The 17,804-nt window shown below is 34.5% G+C and overlaps 1 protein-coding gene across 1 annotated transcript; it reads right to left on the minus strand.

Moving 5' to 3' along the window:
* Window positions 1–675: 675 nt before the first annotated feature.
* LOC121423949 (U2 small nuclear ribonucleoprotein A'-like) lies at window positions 676–9,401 on the minus strand. Its single transcript, XM_041619497.1, has 10 exons — window positions 9,224–9,401; window positions 8,290–8,330; window positions 7,165–7,271; window positions 5,311–5,389; window positions 4,672–4,718; window positions 4,178–4,280; window positions 3,713–3,792; window positions 3,341–3,413; window positions 2,518–2,629; window positions 676–1,753 (listed from the first exon to the last, which is right to left on the minus strand). Exons 1-10 carry the CDS (start codon window positions 9,303–9,305, stop codon window positions 1,632–1,634), a joined length of 846 nt encoding a protein of 281 aa, XP_041475431.1. The 5' UTR covers window positions 9,306–9,401; the 3' UTR covers window positions 676–1,631.
* Window positions 9,402–17,804: the final 8,403 nt, after the last annotated feature.

The following is a 17,804-nucleotide window of genomic DNA, read 5'->3' on the forward strand; positions in this document are numbered from 1 at the left end:
TCGCAGCAGGAAAGGACTCTGCATCTTTCCACAGCGATTTGTCCAGCATTCCCCATCGTTTTGTCTGTGCTGAAATGTGAGAAAAAGCAACAAATCGCCGCTGGAGAGGATTCCTGAAAGAAGGAGAGGATTCCTGAAAGAAAGACGGGACCCGACTTTTGGTAAGGTGCAGTACATTGGCAGGATTTTCTTTTTACAATTACAAATACCATAGTTGGCAAACTAAGATGATGATGCATAATACACTCTCTGAATTAAAAATAATATGAATTGTTATAATCATCATTATAATCATAATCAGTTTTTGTCTCAAAATTACTTTGACTACCTCATTCATAGCAACCTATCCCCCCCCCCCACAAAAATGAAAGTCAATAAATACATGAGTGGAAATAAGAATTATTCAAGACTTGCCTGCTTGGTAGAATACATTAATCATTATTTTCAGACATTTCATCACCGTGTAAAAACATTAAAAAAAATTGGCTCAAATTTTAGGGACCTGGCTTATTTGCACCTTATGAGACTATAAATACATGAATGGAAATAAGAGTTATTCAAGACTTGCCTGCTTGGTAGAATACGTTAATCATTATTCTTAGACATTTCATCACCTTGTAAAAACATAATGTAAGTTCAAAGTTCAAAATAAAAAAATGGCTCAAATTTTAGGGACCTGGCTTATTTGCACCTTATGAGACTTGATAACTGAGGTAATCTTCAATGATTTCTAAAAATAATATTTTGAAAATGTGGAAAATTTAATTCATCTAACAGAAAATTCATCTCCTTGATCTGATTCTGTCAAGGTTAACCATACAATTCCACTTTCCAAGATTAATTCCATACTTTGTGTATTATTTTCTAATGATACATTCTAATAATTCAATACTTCATTTCAATTATTGAGAGTGATTGCTTTTCCTCACAAACATGAATTTTTTAACCATACTCGTTGAAACCATCATATTATCAGTGTTGGCACTCTTTTGACTTTTTCTTTATATATTTTTCAATATATTCTAATGTAGCATTCCTGTACTTCAGGAATTAAATAACAACAAACAACTTCTTGTTTCATTATCTCACAACTAATCAAGCATGATACCTTGGGTAAAAAAAGAATCATCATAGCCTGGGTGAACAAAGAGGCTCTTGATATATATCCCAGAATGGACTTGGTAATCCATATTTACTGTCGTCCACCATAAACGGCTATCTCGACCAAAAGTAAACATCCTAAGTAATATCATGATCTTAAGAGTTCAACTAAAATAAATCAGAGAAGGATTTCTTCCAAATCTTCAGATTCTTGTAACATCGCTTCCAGCAAATCATGTTCCCTTAAACACTTGCATCCAACCAGAGCAGATATATTACAAGGATTCGCCTATCAACGATCCACCGTGAATATGGCTCGACAACTTTACTGGAGATGTTTACATTGTACATTATTGTCAAACTTTTTGACTTCATATCTTGCCAATGTGGACTCCATACTTCAGGAAATATTTCCCATAAATCTCTTTTACATCCGCTGAGGTACATGTACATGATACACAGTCATGGGTTCTGGAAGCTTTCCATGCTCTCTAACAGTCTATTTTCTGTTGCTAGGTCAGGTTACTCTGTCAGTGTACTGCAATAGGAGGTTCCCATTTATTAAATCCTGTTTGACCTTGAGCTTGACTTTGACCTTCATCCATGGGTTCCTCCTCTTCCTCTTTCTCCTCTTCCATCTCTCCTCCTTCAGCTGAATGCGATAAAATTATATTCAAATCTTTAACATCAAAGTTAATACAAGCTAGCTTGAGTCAAATATTTTGTGGCCACTAAATTATGTTCAACATAGGAGAAATGTTGCTTAAAAGAATATCAAAATGTAAAGATATTAATACCAATGTAATCTATTATTTATTGTGCTTTGTTATCCTCTAGCAAAAAGCACTTTGCAAATCCAGCTGTTGTTAAGATTATTACTATTCATCACATGTTTTGCATAAGGTCTGAAAAATTGATGTCTTGAGCAAATGTTCAACTTAAAGAGAAATTCCAGTAGTTGCAGACTTGCAGTAAACACTGATTTCATGAGAAAGTCTGTAAAACAAGGCTTAATTGTCAGTATATCATCGAGGATCTAGATCTGGTACAGTTACATTAACTGAACTTTGTGAAATCTTGAAATCTAAGCTGAAAAATGTTCACACCGAAGATCTCCAACACAGATAAGCGCACGTGGGACAATTGCTTAGAGCGTTGGGCCCTCACACTCTACCCGAATCCTGTGCTTATTTGCTGATTTCTCAGCAATTACAGAATCCTTTGGCACATGCATTTTATTTATACAATTTCATTGGATTCTGTACCATTAACTATCAACTCATCCTGTTTTAGACCAAGCCTGCAAATATGTAAGCTAGGGTTTATGGAAAGTGTATATAATGGTATGATCAGTCAGTTTCAGAGAGGTTGAATGTGGTTTAATCCTGTCAATTAGCTATTGAAGACTGGTCTCACCTTGTGCTTTTTTCTTGCCTGCAGTGTCATCCTTGCCTGGGATTTGACCAGACTGGAGAAGTTGTTTCAGTCTCTCAACCTCTTCAAAGCTCTCTGCCTTGGCAATAGCGGCCTGTCATGAATAAACCAAATAACAATATACTGGGGAAATCTGCTAGCCAAAATTATTTGACTGTAATCTGCCTTGTTCAGGGATGTGAGTGACCACAAATGAAAATAGCTGAAATTGCAAAAGCTCCTATATTTTGGTACAACCAAAGTACACAAAAAGCTAAAAATAAGCTGGAAAAAATCTAGATGAAATCAGTGAATGGGCCCAATATGCCCCTACATAATGTTCTATTATACATTGAGTAAACTTACATAATGACTAGTAACTGAGGCTCATGATAAGATTCTGAAAATAACAATTGAGGTGCTACATACATATTACAAATGTTATAGGACCTACACTGGTGCAATAGGGAAAGGAGTTCAGAGAGAAAGACGGTGAAGGGGGGAGCAGAACAATGGATTCATTCTTGCCAATGAGTATATAATATATTCATAAACAAGAATCAATCCATTGTTCCAGTTGAAATCTTCCACATCCCACTGGCTGGCACTCCGTGTCCTGTCACAACCCCTGATGCAACTAATATCCCCACTGACTATTAATATACATATGATATTTTGATATCTTAGCCCTGAAAACCAACTAGTTTTTCTCCCAATTAAGCTGGGTGGCAGAGTGTATGGCAATAAAATTTCTACCACTTTCATGGTTCCAACCCTGTTTGTAATACTAATTCTAGTCTATTCTTCCAGACCCAGACATACTTACCTTGATGGCTGCAATATCTTCTGGTGAAGGACCAGTCTTCTGCTCAGTCGGCAGACCAGCACCGGGAACAAACCTGCAACATAATACAAGAAGAAACAGAGAATTTTCAACATATTTCATTCACATTTCATTGAGCTGTTATCTGAGCAGAGACAGTGCTCGATTGATATACAGGACATCTTTAACCCTTGGTTAACGATGGGGGGGGTCAAAAGGATTGCTGTCACAATAAAGGGAGAAACTTTTGTGCATATATTATAAAAAATACAAATTCAATTATTACAGGGTGAGGGTCAAAAGGATTGCTGTCACAATAAAGGGAGAAACTATCATGCATATATTATGAAAAACACAAATTCAATTATTACTCACGTTCTTGCTCTCCTGCCAAGATCTTTAGCAAGTTTCTCTCCTTTCTTTCCTTTGAAAAGTTGAGCTGCCGCTTCTCTTTCCTGCAAGAAAAAAGAGACAAGTGTAGTTCCATCATGAAAAAGGAGGTAGAGCAAGACGTCTCGAATGTTTGCACTGATTATTTTTTTATTCCAGATTCTTTCTTTAGCCACGCATGCCATGAATAAGAATAACAAATTACTATCAATTTTAAGGTCAAATAGGCTAGGTATTTTGTGAGATCATATGGAGGAGCCCCCCCAAAAAAAAAAATAAATAAAATAAAAAAGAATTACCCCTTTTCTATGTGAAAAAGGCATTTTCAATGGACAAAAATATGTCGAACAATTCTGAATTCAGAATTTAGTCTAAAAAGTGAAATCCCAAGATTGATTTACAAAAGTTCTAAACAATACCACCCTACATGTATAAGAAACAAATTCTTACTTTGAGTTTGATTTTCCTGAAGTCCAATATCCTAAGGCTGGGTACCTTGTGAACAACATACAGTCTGTAGTGTTTCTTTCCCATTACAGGATTCCTTAATAGACTGATATGATCGAAGGGAAAAAAAAGATTGAAATCATTTTTTTTAATTCGGATGAAATTAATTGTATCCATTATTCAATAAACATAAGCTGGATAGTGATTTTAACATATGATTGGTAAAAAAATGCATTTGATTGCATTGACAAGACACTTGATGAAATGCCCAAAAAAATATTCAAAGAGGGATTAAATTAATACATACAAATTATAAACTCCAGGGTGTATATTATTACTTCCTATTCTTTACTTATTCAATCAGCACAAACATCTGATATTAAGTTAGTGCAGTTCATAACCAAGTATATTATGTATCGCTATCAATTCATTCATTAACAAATGATGCAAATCTGACCTGTTATCAGTTTGTAAAATAAATCATTTTTGTAACTTACCTCAGTGAGGTTAAAGTTGTGATGGTGGAAAGATTGTCTAAATCCCCCTAGGAAAACAGAAGAATAAATATCATTGTAGATAAAATCATGTGAACTGATTGACAAGTATTGTTTATTCTTCAACATCTCATTGGTATCCCACCTACGACGTGATCATAAAATACAAGTTATAAATTCTGAAAGACGTTACTTTCAGCCAATATCATATGTGTAATATGTAAAAGAAAAATAGAACTTAAGAATGTTTCATGTTTGAAATGTATACCTTTTTTTTGTGGGGGGGGGGGGGGAGGGTTGGGGTAATATGTAATATTTTTATTGAAGTTTCAAAGTAAAAGTATTTGTATATTGTCATCCAAATAATAAGTCTTACTGGTGAGAGGTTTGTGATACGCGTAGATGGTAGGAATCCCCCCTCTTTTTTTTCTCAAAGTTTTGCTTCTGTGCCTCTTCCCCCTTAATGACAAAATGAAACATAGATTGATGTTGTCATTAGGTGAAACAGGTTCTAGGTGACCAATGAGATGACATCTTTGGTCAGCTTAGTTGAAACTTCAATCAACCTGCTCCTAAATTTTACTTTTTTTTAGAACAACTACATGCAGTCATTTGGGCTGGATTCCGAATAAGTCAACTTACCAATTCTGCAATACTGTTGTTTGTGAGGATGATTGATTCAAGTTTGGGAAGATTTTCTTGAAGATTCTCTCCGATACGACTGTAAAGAAAATGAAGGATAAAGCAGAGTGAAGTCGTCATTTTACAAAATGGGCAATTGGGTCATTTTTCTATAGTACCAGTCAAGTTTTAAAAATAAACATTGCTTCAATTTGGAATTGAATATTTTATAATGACAAAGAGGTCCATTTAGTCGAAGGCTGACCCTCAATAATCTTATTTAAAAGCAACCTCCAAAAAAAAATATGACCAAATATGTGATGACAGAAGACATCGACTGTATATACATGCACAATTTTTTTATTTTTTTACTTTAAAAAATGCTTCATTTTGCATCTACAGGTATGATTTATGGTATATAGTCCATACCTTTAGCATTGTTATAGTGTTTCCACCTTTCATTTCAGTTGAATCAACCATAGCATCAGGCATGTGGGTGGCATAATGTCTAATACTAATGGATGACAATGCATTGTTAATAATTCTCCCGGGGGGGGCCATAATGGCCCCCCCTCAACAATTTTCGCGATATATCTGCTGCGCGAAATTTTTTCACCTCGCAGCTCACTGACTTTTTACATTCAAGTCTCGCGCAAATTTTGAGACCAAAGTTGTGGCGCCCAGGTACGCGGTTACGACATTACGCAACATTATGCAAGTGCATGTCAGACCCAAAATTGCTCATAAACGTGATTTCATGTACAAATCCAATGCAAATTGCGTATTTAGCCAAAATTCATAAATGTATCATTATTTCTACTTTTACTGATTAAACTTAATTAATTTTGCCTTGTTTATGATCAGAATTATGTCTGGAACAATTTCCATTGAAAAAACAATAAAAAACAAAAAGTAAAAAAACAAGGAAATACATAAGAAATTCATAAAACAATAAAATACATAAGAAATTTATTTCCAAACCAAAGTTTTTTTGAATTACGATTGTTAAGAATGCTACAAAGAAAATTTTTACCAAAAATTAGCATTCTAGGAGCTTTATTTAGTGAATTAGAGCAAAAAGTATGATTTATGCATAAATTAGCATAATTAATTCATATAAAATAAAATCTCATTATTTTGGAAAATTTTACCATACAGCCTTGTAGATTACATCGCACACTACCAGCGCGCAAATTTTTGCGTCGCTCGCGCGATCGGCGGCCGAGATCTTAAGGGGGGCCATAATGGCCCCCCCCCGGGAATGACAAGAATCAAAATAACCCTGGGAGATTTAGGTTAACAAAAAGAATAAATGGGTTTTCAAACAACTTTTAAAGTTGGGCTCTGTCACCTTGCTGGGCGATTGAAAATATCTTGCACCACTGAAATGGATATTGTGGGCAGTCAGTCTTAACAGCTTCATTGAGATTGATACCAAACAAAATGATTTTGAAGTCACATAATTTGGCCTATACAAATGTATACCAGTACACCTTACAACACTTTTCAAAATGGTCTCTGAATAATGAAATGATCAATCATGAATTATTTCACACAAATTTTCAACTCTGTCTGCTCCTTACAGCAACATTTAATAGCTGGATGAAGCTTCTATGCACACGCACGATTCTGTGACACACGCTTGCACGCACGATCTTCATTGGCCAAGAAAAAGGAACTTGACACAAACAGTAGTGCATGGGGCCATGCCAATGCATAAACTACTCCTTGTATGCACATGCACATACACACGCAATAGAAAAAAGTGTGGAACTTTGTGCGCTCTTGACCTATTGGAGAACATTTACTGATTCCGACAGTCCCAAAAGAACGTGTGGAAGCTCTATCCAGCTATTGATATTGATGGTTCCTTACCATATTCTATTATTGTTGAGTATGAGAGTTTTCATTCTTTTGAGGAGGGGAAACCCATCAAGTTTACGGAGCTCATTGTCTGACAGATCAATGGTGTCGAACTGATCCTAAGGAGAAAATCAAAGTAAAGATTTAGACATGGAGCAAGCAACATGCCGAGTACTGAATGTTGACAAAGTTCATTTGCTCATTAAGTTTTACATTAAAATAAAAACAGTACAGCAGCAGTGACCTGGCATCATAATAACTGTGAAAAAAATTCAATAATCTTTACAGAAGACAATACCACACAATTTACTTCCTAAGTAGGCTAAATCCCCTAAAAGTACACTGAAGATCACAAACACAGATACGCTCAGGTGGGCATGTGCTTTGAAAAAAAAAGCTTGTCTCTTGTTCTTTTAAATTACTGGGCAATTACTCATGTTCTACCAGAATCATCTGACACATAATCTCTATTCGAACTCAATCTTACTTGGTAATTTTGTTGAATTCTATTCAAACTTTATCTTTTGATCATTGACGTATAACTGAAATTATGTATCAAGGATAACAGTAATTACAGGTCAAGTCCACCCCAGAAAAATGTTGATTTTAATAAATAGAGAAAAATCATGCTGAAAATTTCACCAAAATCGGATGCAAAATGAGAAAGTCATGGCATTTTAAAGTTTCGCTAATTTTTTTCACAAAACAGTGATATATGCACAACTCAGCGAAAATGCAAATGAGAGAGTCGATGATGTCACTCACTCACTATTTCTTTTGTTTTTTATTGCTTGAATTATACAATATTTCATTTTTTACAGATTTGACAATAAGGACCAACTTGACTGAACGATATAGTATTTAACAATGCTAATTCCACATGTTCAGGAGGAATTACTCATTGTTTCACTTGACAATGAGAAAATTAGAATATTTCATATAATGAAATAGTGCATAACTGATTTGTAAAATAAAGCGACACTTTAAAATGTCATAATTTTCTTATTCTACATCCAATTTTGATGAAATTTTCAGTTTTATGATTGTTGGATTTTTCTCTTTTTATTCAAATAATCTTTTTGTTGGGGTGGACTTGTCCTTTAATGCATGAATGTATGATTAAGCAATAAGAATTACCATTGTTGCACCAAGGTTCTCAATGACTGGAATCTTGTATCCTGTAAAATCAACAAAAGAGTGATAAATAATTGCAAATTCCACATCTACTAATGATTAATGAATACAATGATTGAGGACTGATTTACATCCAGATAAACACTTTGCATGGTTGAATTATTAGTCTTTCATCACCATTTAATTGCAAAAACAAATCTCCAAAATCCCCTTTAAAAAAGTAAAATTTTTATCTTAAAAATTACTGTATGTGGAATCTGCGCCATATTTTCAGAGCATGCGCGGCCGGCGGCTTAGCTTAGATTTAAGTAGCAGGGTCGCAAAAAATGTGCTTAAAATGAAAAAATCTGTGGTTTTATTCTGACTCTGAGTGAACTTTCTAGCAAATTTAGGATCTAGAAATTTCTCCTCAAGCTCGAGTTATATTACTCACAAATAAAATTTGATTAATACCTTTCAAGAACTACAAATACTTTTTAAAATGGCAAAAAACACAATTTTGCCATTTTGGCCACTCTTTGACTTTGACTTTGGCAGGAAATCAGCCTTTTTTCAAAATTTGAATTTGCCGTATCTCGTCAACCCCTGGTCCGTCCAATTTTGGTGATCTTGGTGACATAATACGAGTTAGTCATGTTAGTGCTTCAAACTTCAAAGCTTATTCCAACTCCAGGTAAACTATTTAAAACTAGATTTACACTATTTCAATTTTGGGGTGGCATCCCTAATGTAAGAAGCCTCCTGAATCCTGGCTAGCCATGGCAGGCATCGCGCAGCTCAGCTGCAACCAGCATAATTCACCGCCGCATCACGGTGTCTCTAGTCTAGGTCCCCGGAGCGCCGGGGCAGGAGGCAATGAGACTACCGTTCACTCCCCCTCACACTCACACAGACTGACACTACTGAACGGCAGTTTACAATCGACGATTTTACTTACCACGGAGATCAATTTCTCTATCCCTTACAGGATTCAGGTACTGTGCTGCCTGATCAATCAATTCCGGTGTTAATTTAACCATTTTACAGATTTGTTTTTACTTCAGTGAACACAATTTTATCACATAAAAAACACGTTTCAAAGACGCCGTTACAAGAATTGTCGAAAGTGCCTTTACACACTTCCCGCGTGGATTTGGACATTGGTAAAAAAACAACGCAGAAGATACGAATAATACGAAAAAAATCTATTGTGATAACAAAATAAACGTTTAGTTTGTTGGACCGTGCCCCCCCCCAAAAAAAAAAAATAAAATAAACAAAAACAAATAAAACAAATAACTGAGAAATACAGGAAATAGAAATACTAAGAATTAAATGAGATACATACATACATACATACTGTCTGTCTGTATGTATGTGTATGAGATACATACAGACAGTAGAAAAGGAACAATCACAGTCTTTATTTGTAGAATTTTCTTTTTGTACCCGGAGCAAGAATCTAATAATTTTTTTATAAGCATAATGAAAATGGGACCTTGCAAGAAAAGAAACCATTTTCATGTGTACTTAGGTTTTGATACGTACGTCTTCACCATTGTTTTTTTACTACAAGCTTCATCTCACCCAACTACCCCCCCCCCCCTTCATCCCTAATATATCACATCTTCTTTTTTTTCTATCTCTCTACTTATCATCATGTTTGGGTGGTGGATGTGCAGGATGCCGCTGTGAGAAAAAAAATAGAAATTTGAGGAATATAGAAAAATTACAGGATATTACTCCCTTGAGTGAAAGGGAATTTAGGAGGCATAGGGATCCGGGGGGGGGGGGCAGAAGCAAGCAGAAGGTGTGGGCGCGCCCAGCTATATATGAGGCAAGAAAAGAAAAGAGAAGAACCCATTGCAAAATCCAGAAGGAAAAACCAGTAAGACCAGTAATTTTATTTACTGGTTTCTAGTATAATTTTACTGGTTTCCAGTATTACTGGGCCAGTTGATTTTTAACTGGACCAGTAAAAATCAACTGGAGACCAGTTCCAACAATTGCATTCCAGTTGAAGCAATTAGTAATACCAGTTAAATTGTTTTTCATTAAACTGGTGCCTGGTCCAATAAATGTTTTCCAGTAGATTTTTACTGGTTTCCAGTATATGTTTACTGGACCAGTAAAAATCAACTGGAGACCAGTTCAAACAATTGCATTCTGGTTACTGGTGCAATAATAGTGACTTTATTTCAAGTCAGATCATTTAACAAATTAATAATAATAATAATAATAATAGCCAATTTTTATAAAGCGCTTTTCCCAGAATGAAATTATGAAAAATGAAATTAACAAATTATGAAAAATGAATCTTGCAATTCAGAGTAAGTTATTATCGTTATCATTTATCATTCATCATTGCTCTTATAATTATCACAACTTATTATTATGAATATCATGATCATTGTTGTTATTACTGTTATTGTTATTGATATTGTAATTATTATCATTAATATTATCATAATCATCAAGTATTAATATTATCATAAAAATAATTATTTCCTCTAATTATGATTAAGATCAAAGCAAGATGTATTCCTCTGATATAGTCAACTGGTCTAAAGTAATTCAATTACATTTGTTTAAATTTTGTGACGTCAGACGAGCGCTTCCTCCATATGACATGTGATACATGCATATAGTTCTAAAAAAAATGAACATGATTTTATTTTTGCGATGGATTTCTCATAAAGGCAAATATCATTTCACACCCCTTTATATAAGAAACAATAATTGCATTCTTCATATTCCATTGAAAATGGAATTGATATTACATGATATATGGGGAAGCTGCTCACATAATCATGATGGTTTGCATCAAAACTTCGCAAATATTTTTCGAAAATTTGCTGCTTTTAATATCAGCTTATCTTCAGACGGTGAACTTCCCCTTTGATGTGTTAAGACTACTGACTGACACCTCCCATGTATACATTCATAATCCATCTCCCCTTCTTTCTGTATGTCTCTCCCCCCCCCCCCCCCCATCTCATTTTGTTATATTCTCTTCTCACTCTCTGTCTCTCTCCCTCTCTTGCTACCCACCCAGTCTCTCACGGTTCCTCCCATATTCCAAAAGCACCATGACATACACACATTCTTCTCAGTTACATAAGTACACAACATAGGGAACTATTAGATGCAAACTAGTACATACAAAATTTAGTGCCTATATAAAAGCATATATATTTCAACCAATATGTTTTTTTATTGGAATGCATTAAACAAAAGGCAGCTCAAAATGAAAGACTATAATTGCATCCAGCCATTGCCTATTTTAAATACATTATCTAAAAACAATATAAAACTAAAATCATTTCAGAAACCTCCAAGTTAAGCTTTTGTTAAGGGTGGTTTCAATTACCTATATTTGATTTAGAAAAAAAGTTATAGGACTCTGAAATAGTCTCACTACATTGGCCGGTATTCTGAACTAGAGTATAATTTAAAGGACAAGTGCACCCCAACAAAAAGTTTATTTGAATAAAAGGAGAAAAATTCAACAAGCATTACACTGAAAATTTCATCAAAATTGGATGTAAAATAAGAAAGTTATGACATTTTACAGTTTGCTTAATTTCACAAAACAGTTATATGCACATCCTGGTCAGTATGCAAATGAGGGAAGTGATGACATCACTCACTATTTCTTTTGTATTTTATTATATGAAATATGACATAATTTTCCCCTTATTGTCCTGGGAAACAAAGTTTTATTTTTCCCTGAACATGTTGAATTTCCATTGCTTAACATTTTATGGTTCAGTCCAGTTGGTCCTTATTGTCAAATCTGCAAAAATTAAAATAATGTATAATTTAAACAATAAAAAACAAAAGAAATAGTGAGTGAGGGGCATCATCAATTCTCTCATTTGCATGTGACTAAATTGTGCATGGAACTATTTTGTGAAAAATAAGTGAAACTTTTACATGTCATATTTTTTTCTTATTTTACATCCGAATTTGATGAAATTTTCAGTATTATGCTTGTCTAATTTTTCTCTATTGATACAAATCAACAATTTTCTGAGGTGGACTTGACCTTCAAACTCTGGTCTACAGTTTTGGTCTATCTATGGATATGGATAGCCAATTTTGACACTAATCTCTTACCAAAAGGTAACTTTAATTTATAACCATATTCATTATAACTATGCTTCTTCACACGGGGAAAGAGCTACTCACAAGACCTAAGAAACATACACAGTTAACAAAATTTTGATCTTTTTGGCTTCACATAATTTTAGAATAGAATTAGACCACAGCCAAAGTTGAATAGGACTTCAGAATACAGGCCATACAGTTTATCAGACCTCTTTTTGTATGGTTCATTTTTTAACCTTCTATCACCTTGAATTGGTCATTCAGAGACATGACAACTGGTCTGGCGTCAACTGCTGGAGGCTTTATTTCGTTTTTAAAGATAAAGGGTTAGGGTCACAATAGGGTTTAATGTTTTCGGATTGTCGAACCTTCGCAACAACGAACCTCATTTCACTTTCGGATTAACGAGTTTAACAAGGCTTGGTTTGGGAAGCAGGATTAGGCTATAGTATTACATCTAGGGATGAAGTTGGTCATTCTATTAGTGTGTGGAATTTACAGCAGAGCAATTGTTGCCAGAGCAAATGTCAAAGAACCGTCATTCAAACTTTTTTACTTTCAGACCTTTACAGAAGAAAACACATTTTCAATGACAAATTAAGTTGCATATTTTTTAGCATCATAATATTTTCAGAGCAAATAATAATAGAAATTTAAAAATACAGAATAGTATTATGTAGCAAAATATTGGAAGACAAAATGCTAAAAAACGACTACAAAAGAGATGACGTGATTCAAATTCGAACAAACAAATGGTATCAATTTCCCTGATATGCAAAGTGGCAGAAAAAAACCCCAAACTAACTGAAATAATTGGGAGGATATCCTGTATAAAACATTGATTATCAATGGATGTATAAGAGACAAACAACTTTACATTTACAAAAGAGGAGGTATATATTGCACGCATAAATATGATTTGGTGAAAAATCTGGAATGTATAAAACATTTTTATGACATTGTAAATAGAGGAACCTTGGTATACATTCTTCCTAGGGAAACTTGTTACAGCAGCACTCTCATGACAATCAAGAATTGGCAGTTGTTTTTTCTATGAGTAAATCTCATCTCTTTATAAATAGTTTTCATTAGACATATACATCATGACATGAAACAGACAATACTCTTTTTTTCATCAAAATCCCCCCACACAAAATAATGTAAATATCTGAATATAGAAATAAAATTTCTAAAATGAGGTGTGTATATATATATAGCATATAAAAATGACCAAATTTTATTATTATAAAATGAATGGTCTGTTCTTTCAGACAAAATGGACAATATAAGTAGAAATAGAACTAGAGCCTCATGTAATAGATAATTATCAATGCAAGACTGATATCTATCATTTAACAATATACCATACATGATGAAAAATACCCTGGACTACCTGCAAAAAACTTCTGCAGTAATTTGATAAGGTCTAAAAAAAATGTTATTTTGCCCTCTTAAGCTCAAAATCGGAAAGTTGGGTCAGTCAATCGCTCTTTTTGGGGGGCTTAATTTATACCTTCGCTCTTGTGCTGCACAAAGAAAATCATGTATGGGATGATTAAGGTATGCAGTCAAACATGTCAAAACACATAGGAAAGTGACTTTTTAAGCCACTGAAGAATTTGAGCAAATTCTTCACCAGAATCTGACATTTTCTCACAAAACATTGCATTAGTATATTTTGTATAGATCTGCTAAAAAAATAGTGACTCTTTTTTTTTTTGCATTTTACACTCTGTCAGATGACGGCAACATAACAGTTTTTTTTAAGGCCTGATGCTAATTTTCTTAGGCACCTACTGAAGAAAACAATATGAACATTTACAAACAATCACATAAGATGTTGCAAAATTGGTAATAAAATATATTATAATTTCATTCCTATTTACAATATTGATCTAAATCATGATCCACATATAAGCATAGGTGCAGCATGCACAATTGATTGCATTGATATTCATATTCCAAATTAAGAATTGAAGAAAAATATAACACTGAAGAAAGCAGTTGTAATAAATGGTATGATATGGCTTATCAGCCTCTGCAAATTTGCACTAATCTACCACCTTTTTCATCTAATGCTCGGTGATTTTGGACTTAGCTAGGAAGTAAATTGGATTAACATTTTATGGTGAGTTTTAACAAGTTTTAGAAACGATTGATTTTAGCTCCTGAATGAAGTGATTTGCTTTCCACAACTGGTATACACTTTACTGATTTCAACTTTAGTCCCATATTACTACTTTCATGATGGTACCTGTACTTGCTTCAGCTTCTACCCTCTCATTGGTCCCATAGTAGAGTCGTTCTCATTCATAAGAAGGGGGATACCTCAGAACCGGGTAATTTCCGTATGATTGCCCTATCTAGCATTATTGGAAAGATCTATCACCAAATCTTAGCCCAAAGAATAGAAGATTATGTAACTGAAAACAATCTAATTGATTCAACCACACAAAAGGGTTTTTTACATGGTATATCAGGTTGTTTAGATCATAATACTGTTGTGCATGAAATAATGAAACATGCCAAACACTCACGTAGGACTGTTCACATTACTTGGTTTGATATGGAAGACGCGTTTGGTTCAGTCTCCCATGATCTGATTAAGTTTACATTGTTACGTAATAAAATTCCAACACCTGTATGCAATTACATTCTAAACTTGTACTCTTCACTAACTGGATGTGTATCAACAGATGAATGGACCTCACAACCGTTCAAATTTAACAAAGGAATATTTCAGGGAGACCCTCTATCTCCCATTATGTTCCTTTTATGTTTTAACCCGATGATTGAGTTTCTAAATGATAACAAAAGTTTTGGCTACAAATTGAACGATGAAAATTTCATCACCGCCCCATTTGCTGACGACTTTTGCCTAATTACCGGAAACAAAAAGTCACACCAGCGTCTTATGAATCAGATCGCTTCACATACACGCTCTCTGGGTCTGAAATTAAAGCTACCCAAATGTAAATCATTATCAATAGTCGCTGGTTCCCCTAAAGATGTACCATTCTTCTTAGAAGGAGTAAGTTTAGCAACCCTAGAGCAAGACGATTTCAAATTTCTTGGTTCACTTGTTACGTACAAAACATCATCTGAAGATGTCTATCGATATCTTCACTCATTAATCAACAATGCCGTGAACAACATCGACCACACCCTTATTAGAGATGAGTACAAGTTAAAAATATATGCCGATTATTTTCTTCCTTCTATTCGTTATCACCTTACTGTCAATGATGTTACTGATTCCCATCTGAAATTGCTTGATGCACTTACCAATCGTTATCTCAAGAAGTGGTCTGGCCTCGCCAAACCCGCCACACTTGCGTTTATACATATGCCTGAATGTTTAAATATCATGTCGATTTCAGATATGTATTACCAATCACATGCTCTTAACTATAGTAGAATCAGACGTATTTCTGATTCTAGAGTTAATATTTGTCTAGATTCAGCATTAGCAAGAGAGTCTAATTGGAAGCGTAAAAAATCAAGTACAGTGAACAGCGATAGAGTATATTCACAAGTACAACAAGCTGATGTCACTTTCCCCAAACTCAAACACAAAATCAAAGATTATTTCATGAAAGAGAGACAAGAATCGTGGCTTTCACATGTTCAGTCACTCTCTGTTCAAGGCGAGTTTTTCAAACTTGCTACCCTTCAAGAAAAGTCAGTCGACTGGAAAAGCATAATTTATAATCTCCCACATAAAGTAGCTCGCTTTCTCATGAATTCTCTCTCACACACTTTGAATACCAATGCAAACCTTGTAAGATGGGGGAAGGTGACATCAGCGAAATGTAATAGATGTAATAACCGGGAAACGGTTCACCACGTTCTTAACGCATGTCCCGTTGCCCTTGACGAAGGTCGTTATACATGGCGGCATGACAATATACTTTTGTACATATTGGAAACATTGCGGAAAGGTACATCAAATCAGGAGGTAGATATTACATCCGACCTCAAGTCAGAATCCAAAAAACAGGGGATATCTACCGTCCCGTTGCAATGTACGCAGACGAATCTGATCCCTGATATATGTGCATTGTGGAAAAATGAAAAGAAACTAGTGATACTGGAACTTTCGGTCCCTTTTGAAACCAATACAGAAAAAACACATGAATATAAAGAAAGAAAATACGCCCCACTCATTTCTGACATTGAATCCAACAGCTACTCAGTAAAATACTTTCCAATTGAGGTGGGATCAAGAGGCTACATTACTCCGGATAACACAAAACGACTTAAAATGCTTTTAAATGAATTTGGCAAACCAACCCCTTACAAAATTTTCAGAGACAACCTTTCTAAATTGGCAGTGACATCATCTTTCGTAATATACTACTCAAAAAATAACGTCCAATGGGAAAATCAGATTCCTCTGCGTACATAGCGTAAAGTTGTACACATCAATTCACAGTGTAATTCATGCTAATGCATGAGTCCACATACGTCATGGTCTTTTTTCTCAATGTTTGGTTTTTATCTAAAATGATTTTGTCTACAGGCCTATAATTACTTTAATTACAAATTAATTTGATGATTAACAGTTTATTATACTTTCACCGAATGTTCCATCTTATTTGGTAGTTTAACTATATATAACTGTAACATTATGTTAATCTGCCCTGCTTGCGTCAGTAATGTGACCATGTCCTGGGCTCTCTTTTACTCTGTAAATGTATATGTATTTTTGTCATTCTTACACTGTTCCTTTATTGCTTTTCATACAATAAAGTGATGCAAAACAAAAAAAAAACAAAAAGGCTATACTTTAAAATACAAAAAAATACCTCTATATTTCATTCAAGTAAAAATATACATATTATAATGCAGTAAGTATTGTGAATGGTTTCAAATAAACTATTGTTTAATCAATATACTGCAATGTGATGGACGTTCTCACAGCTGAACCGTGGGCGAGACTGAATGTAGACACACTCTTCTATATTGCACAGCATGTACATGTATACCCCACTCTCCCACACACAGAAAAATCTAGAAATCTCATTGGCCAAAGAAAACCTTGAATCTTCCTGACTAGCTAGAAGCCTAGAACATATTGTTGAAGTCCACGGTTCAAAATTATTGAAGCCATACACAGAAAAATCACCCAAATTGTTTTTCCCACAGTTGATGAATAGTATTAGCTGTGTCGTGGTCTTGTGATTACAACTCTTGTTTTTCAATCAGAGTGACCTGGTTTCGAATCCCAGCCATGGCTTGTTTTCCTTCAGCAAGAAATTTACCCACATTGTGCTGCACTCAACCCACATGAGCTGAATGGGTACTAAACAGGATTAATTCCTTGTATTGAGCGCTGGAAGGCAGCTCGAGCTAAAGCCAGGGTAATAATATCAATGCACCTTTAAATAGATTATTTCCAGATCAATGGAACTAATTAATGCCTATCA

The sequence above is a fragment of the Lytechinus variegatus genome, chromosome 11 (assembly GCF_018143015.1).
Source record: "Lytechinus variegatus isolate NC3 chromosome 11, Lvar_3.0, whole genome shotgun sequence".
NCBI classification, from domain to species: domain Eukaryota; kingdom Metazoa; phylum Echinodermata; class Echinoidea; order Temnopleuroida; family Toxopneustidae; genus Lytechinus; species Lytechinus variegatus.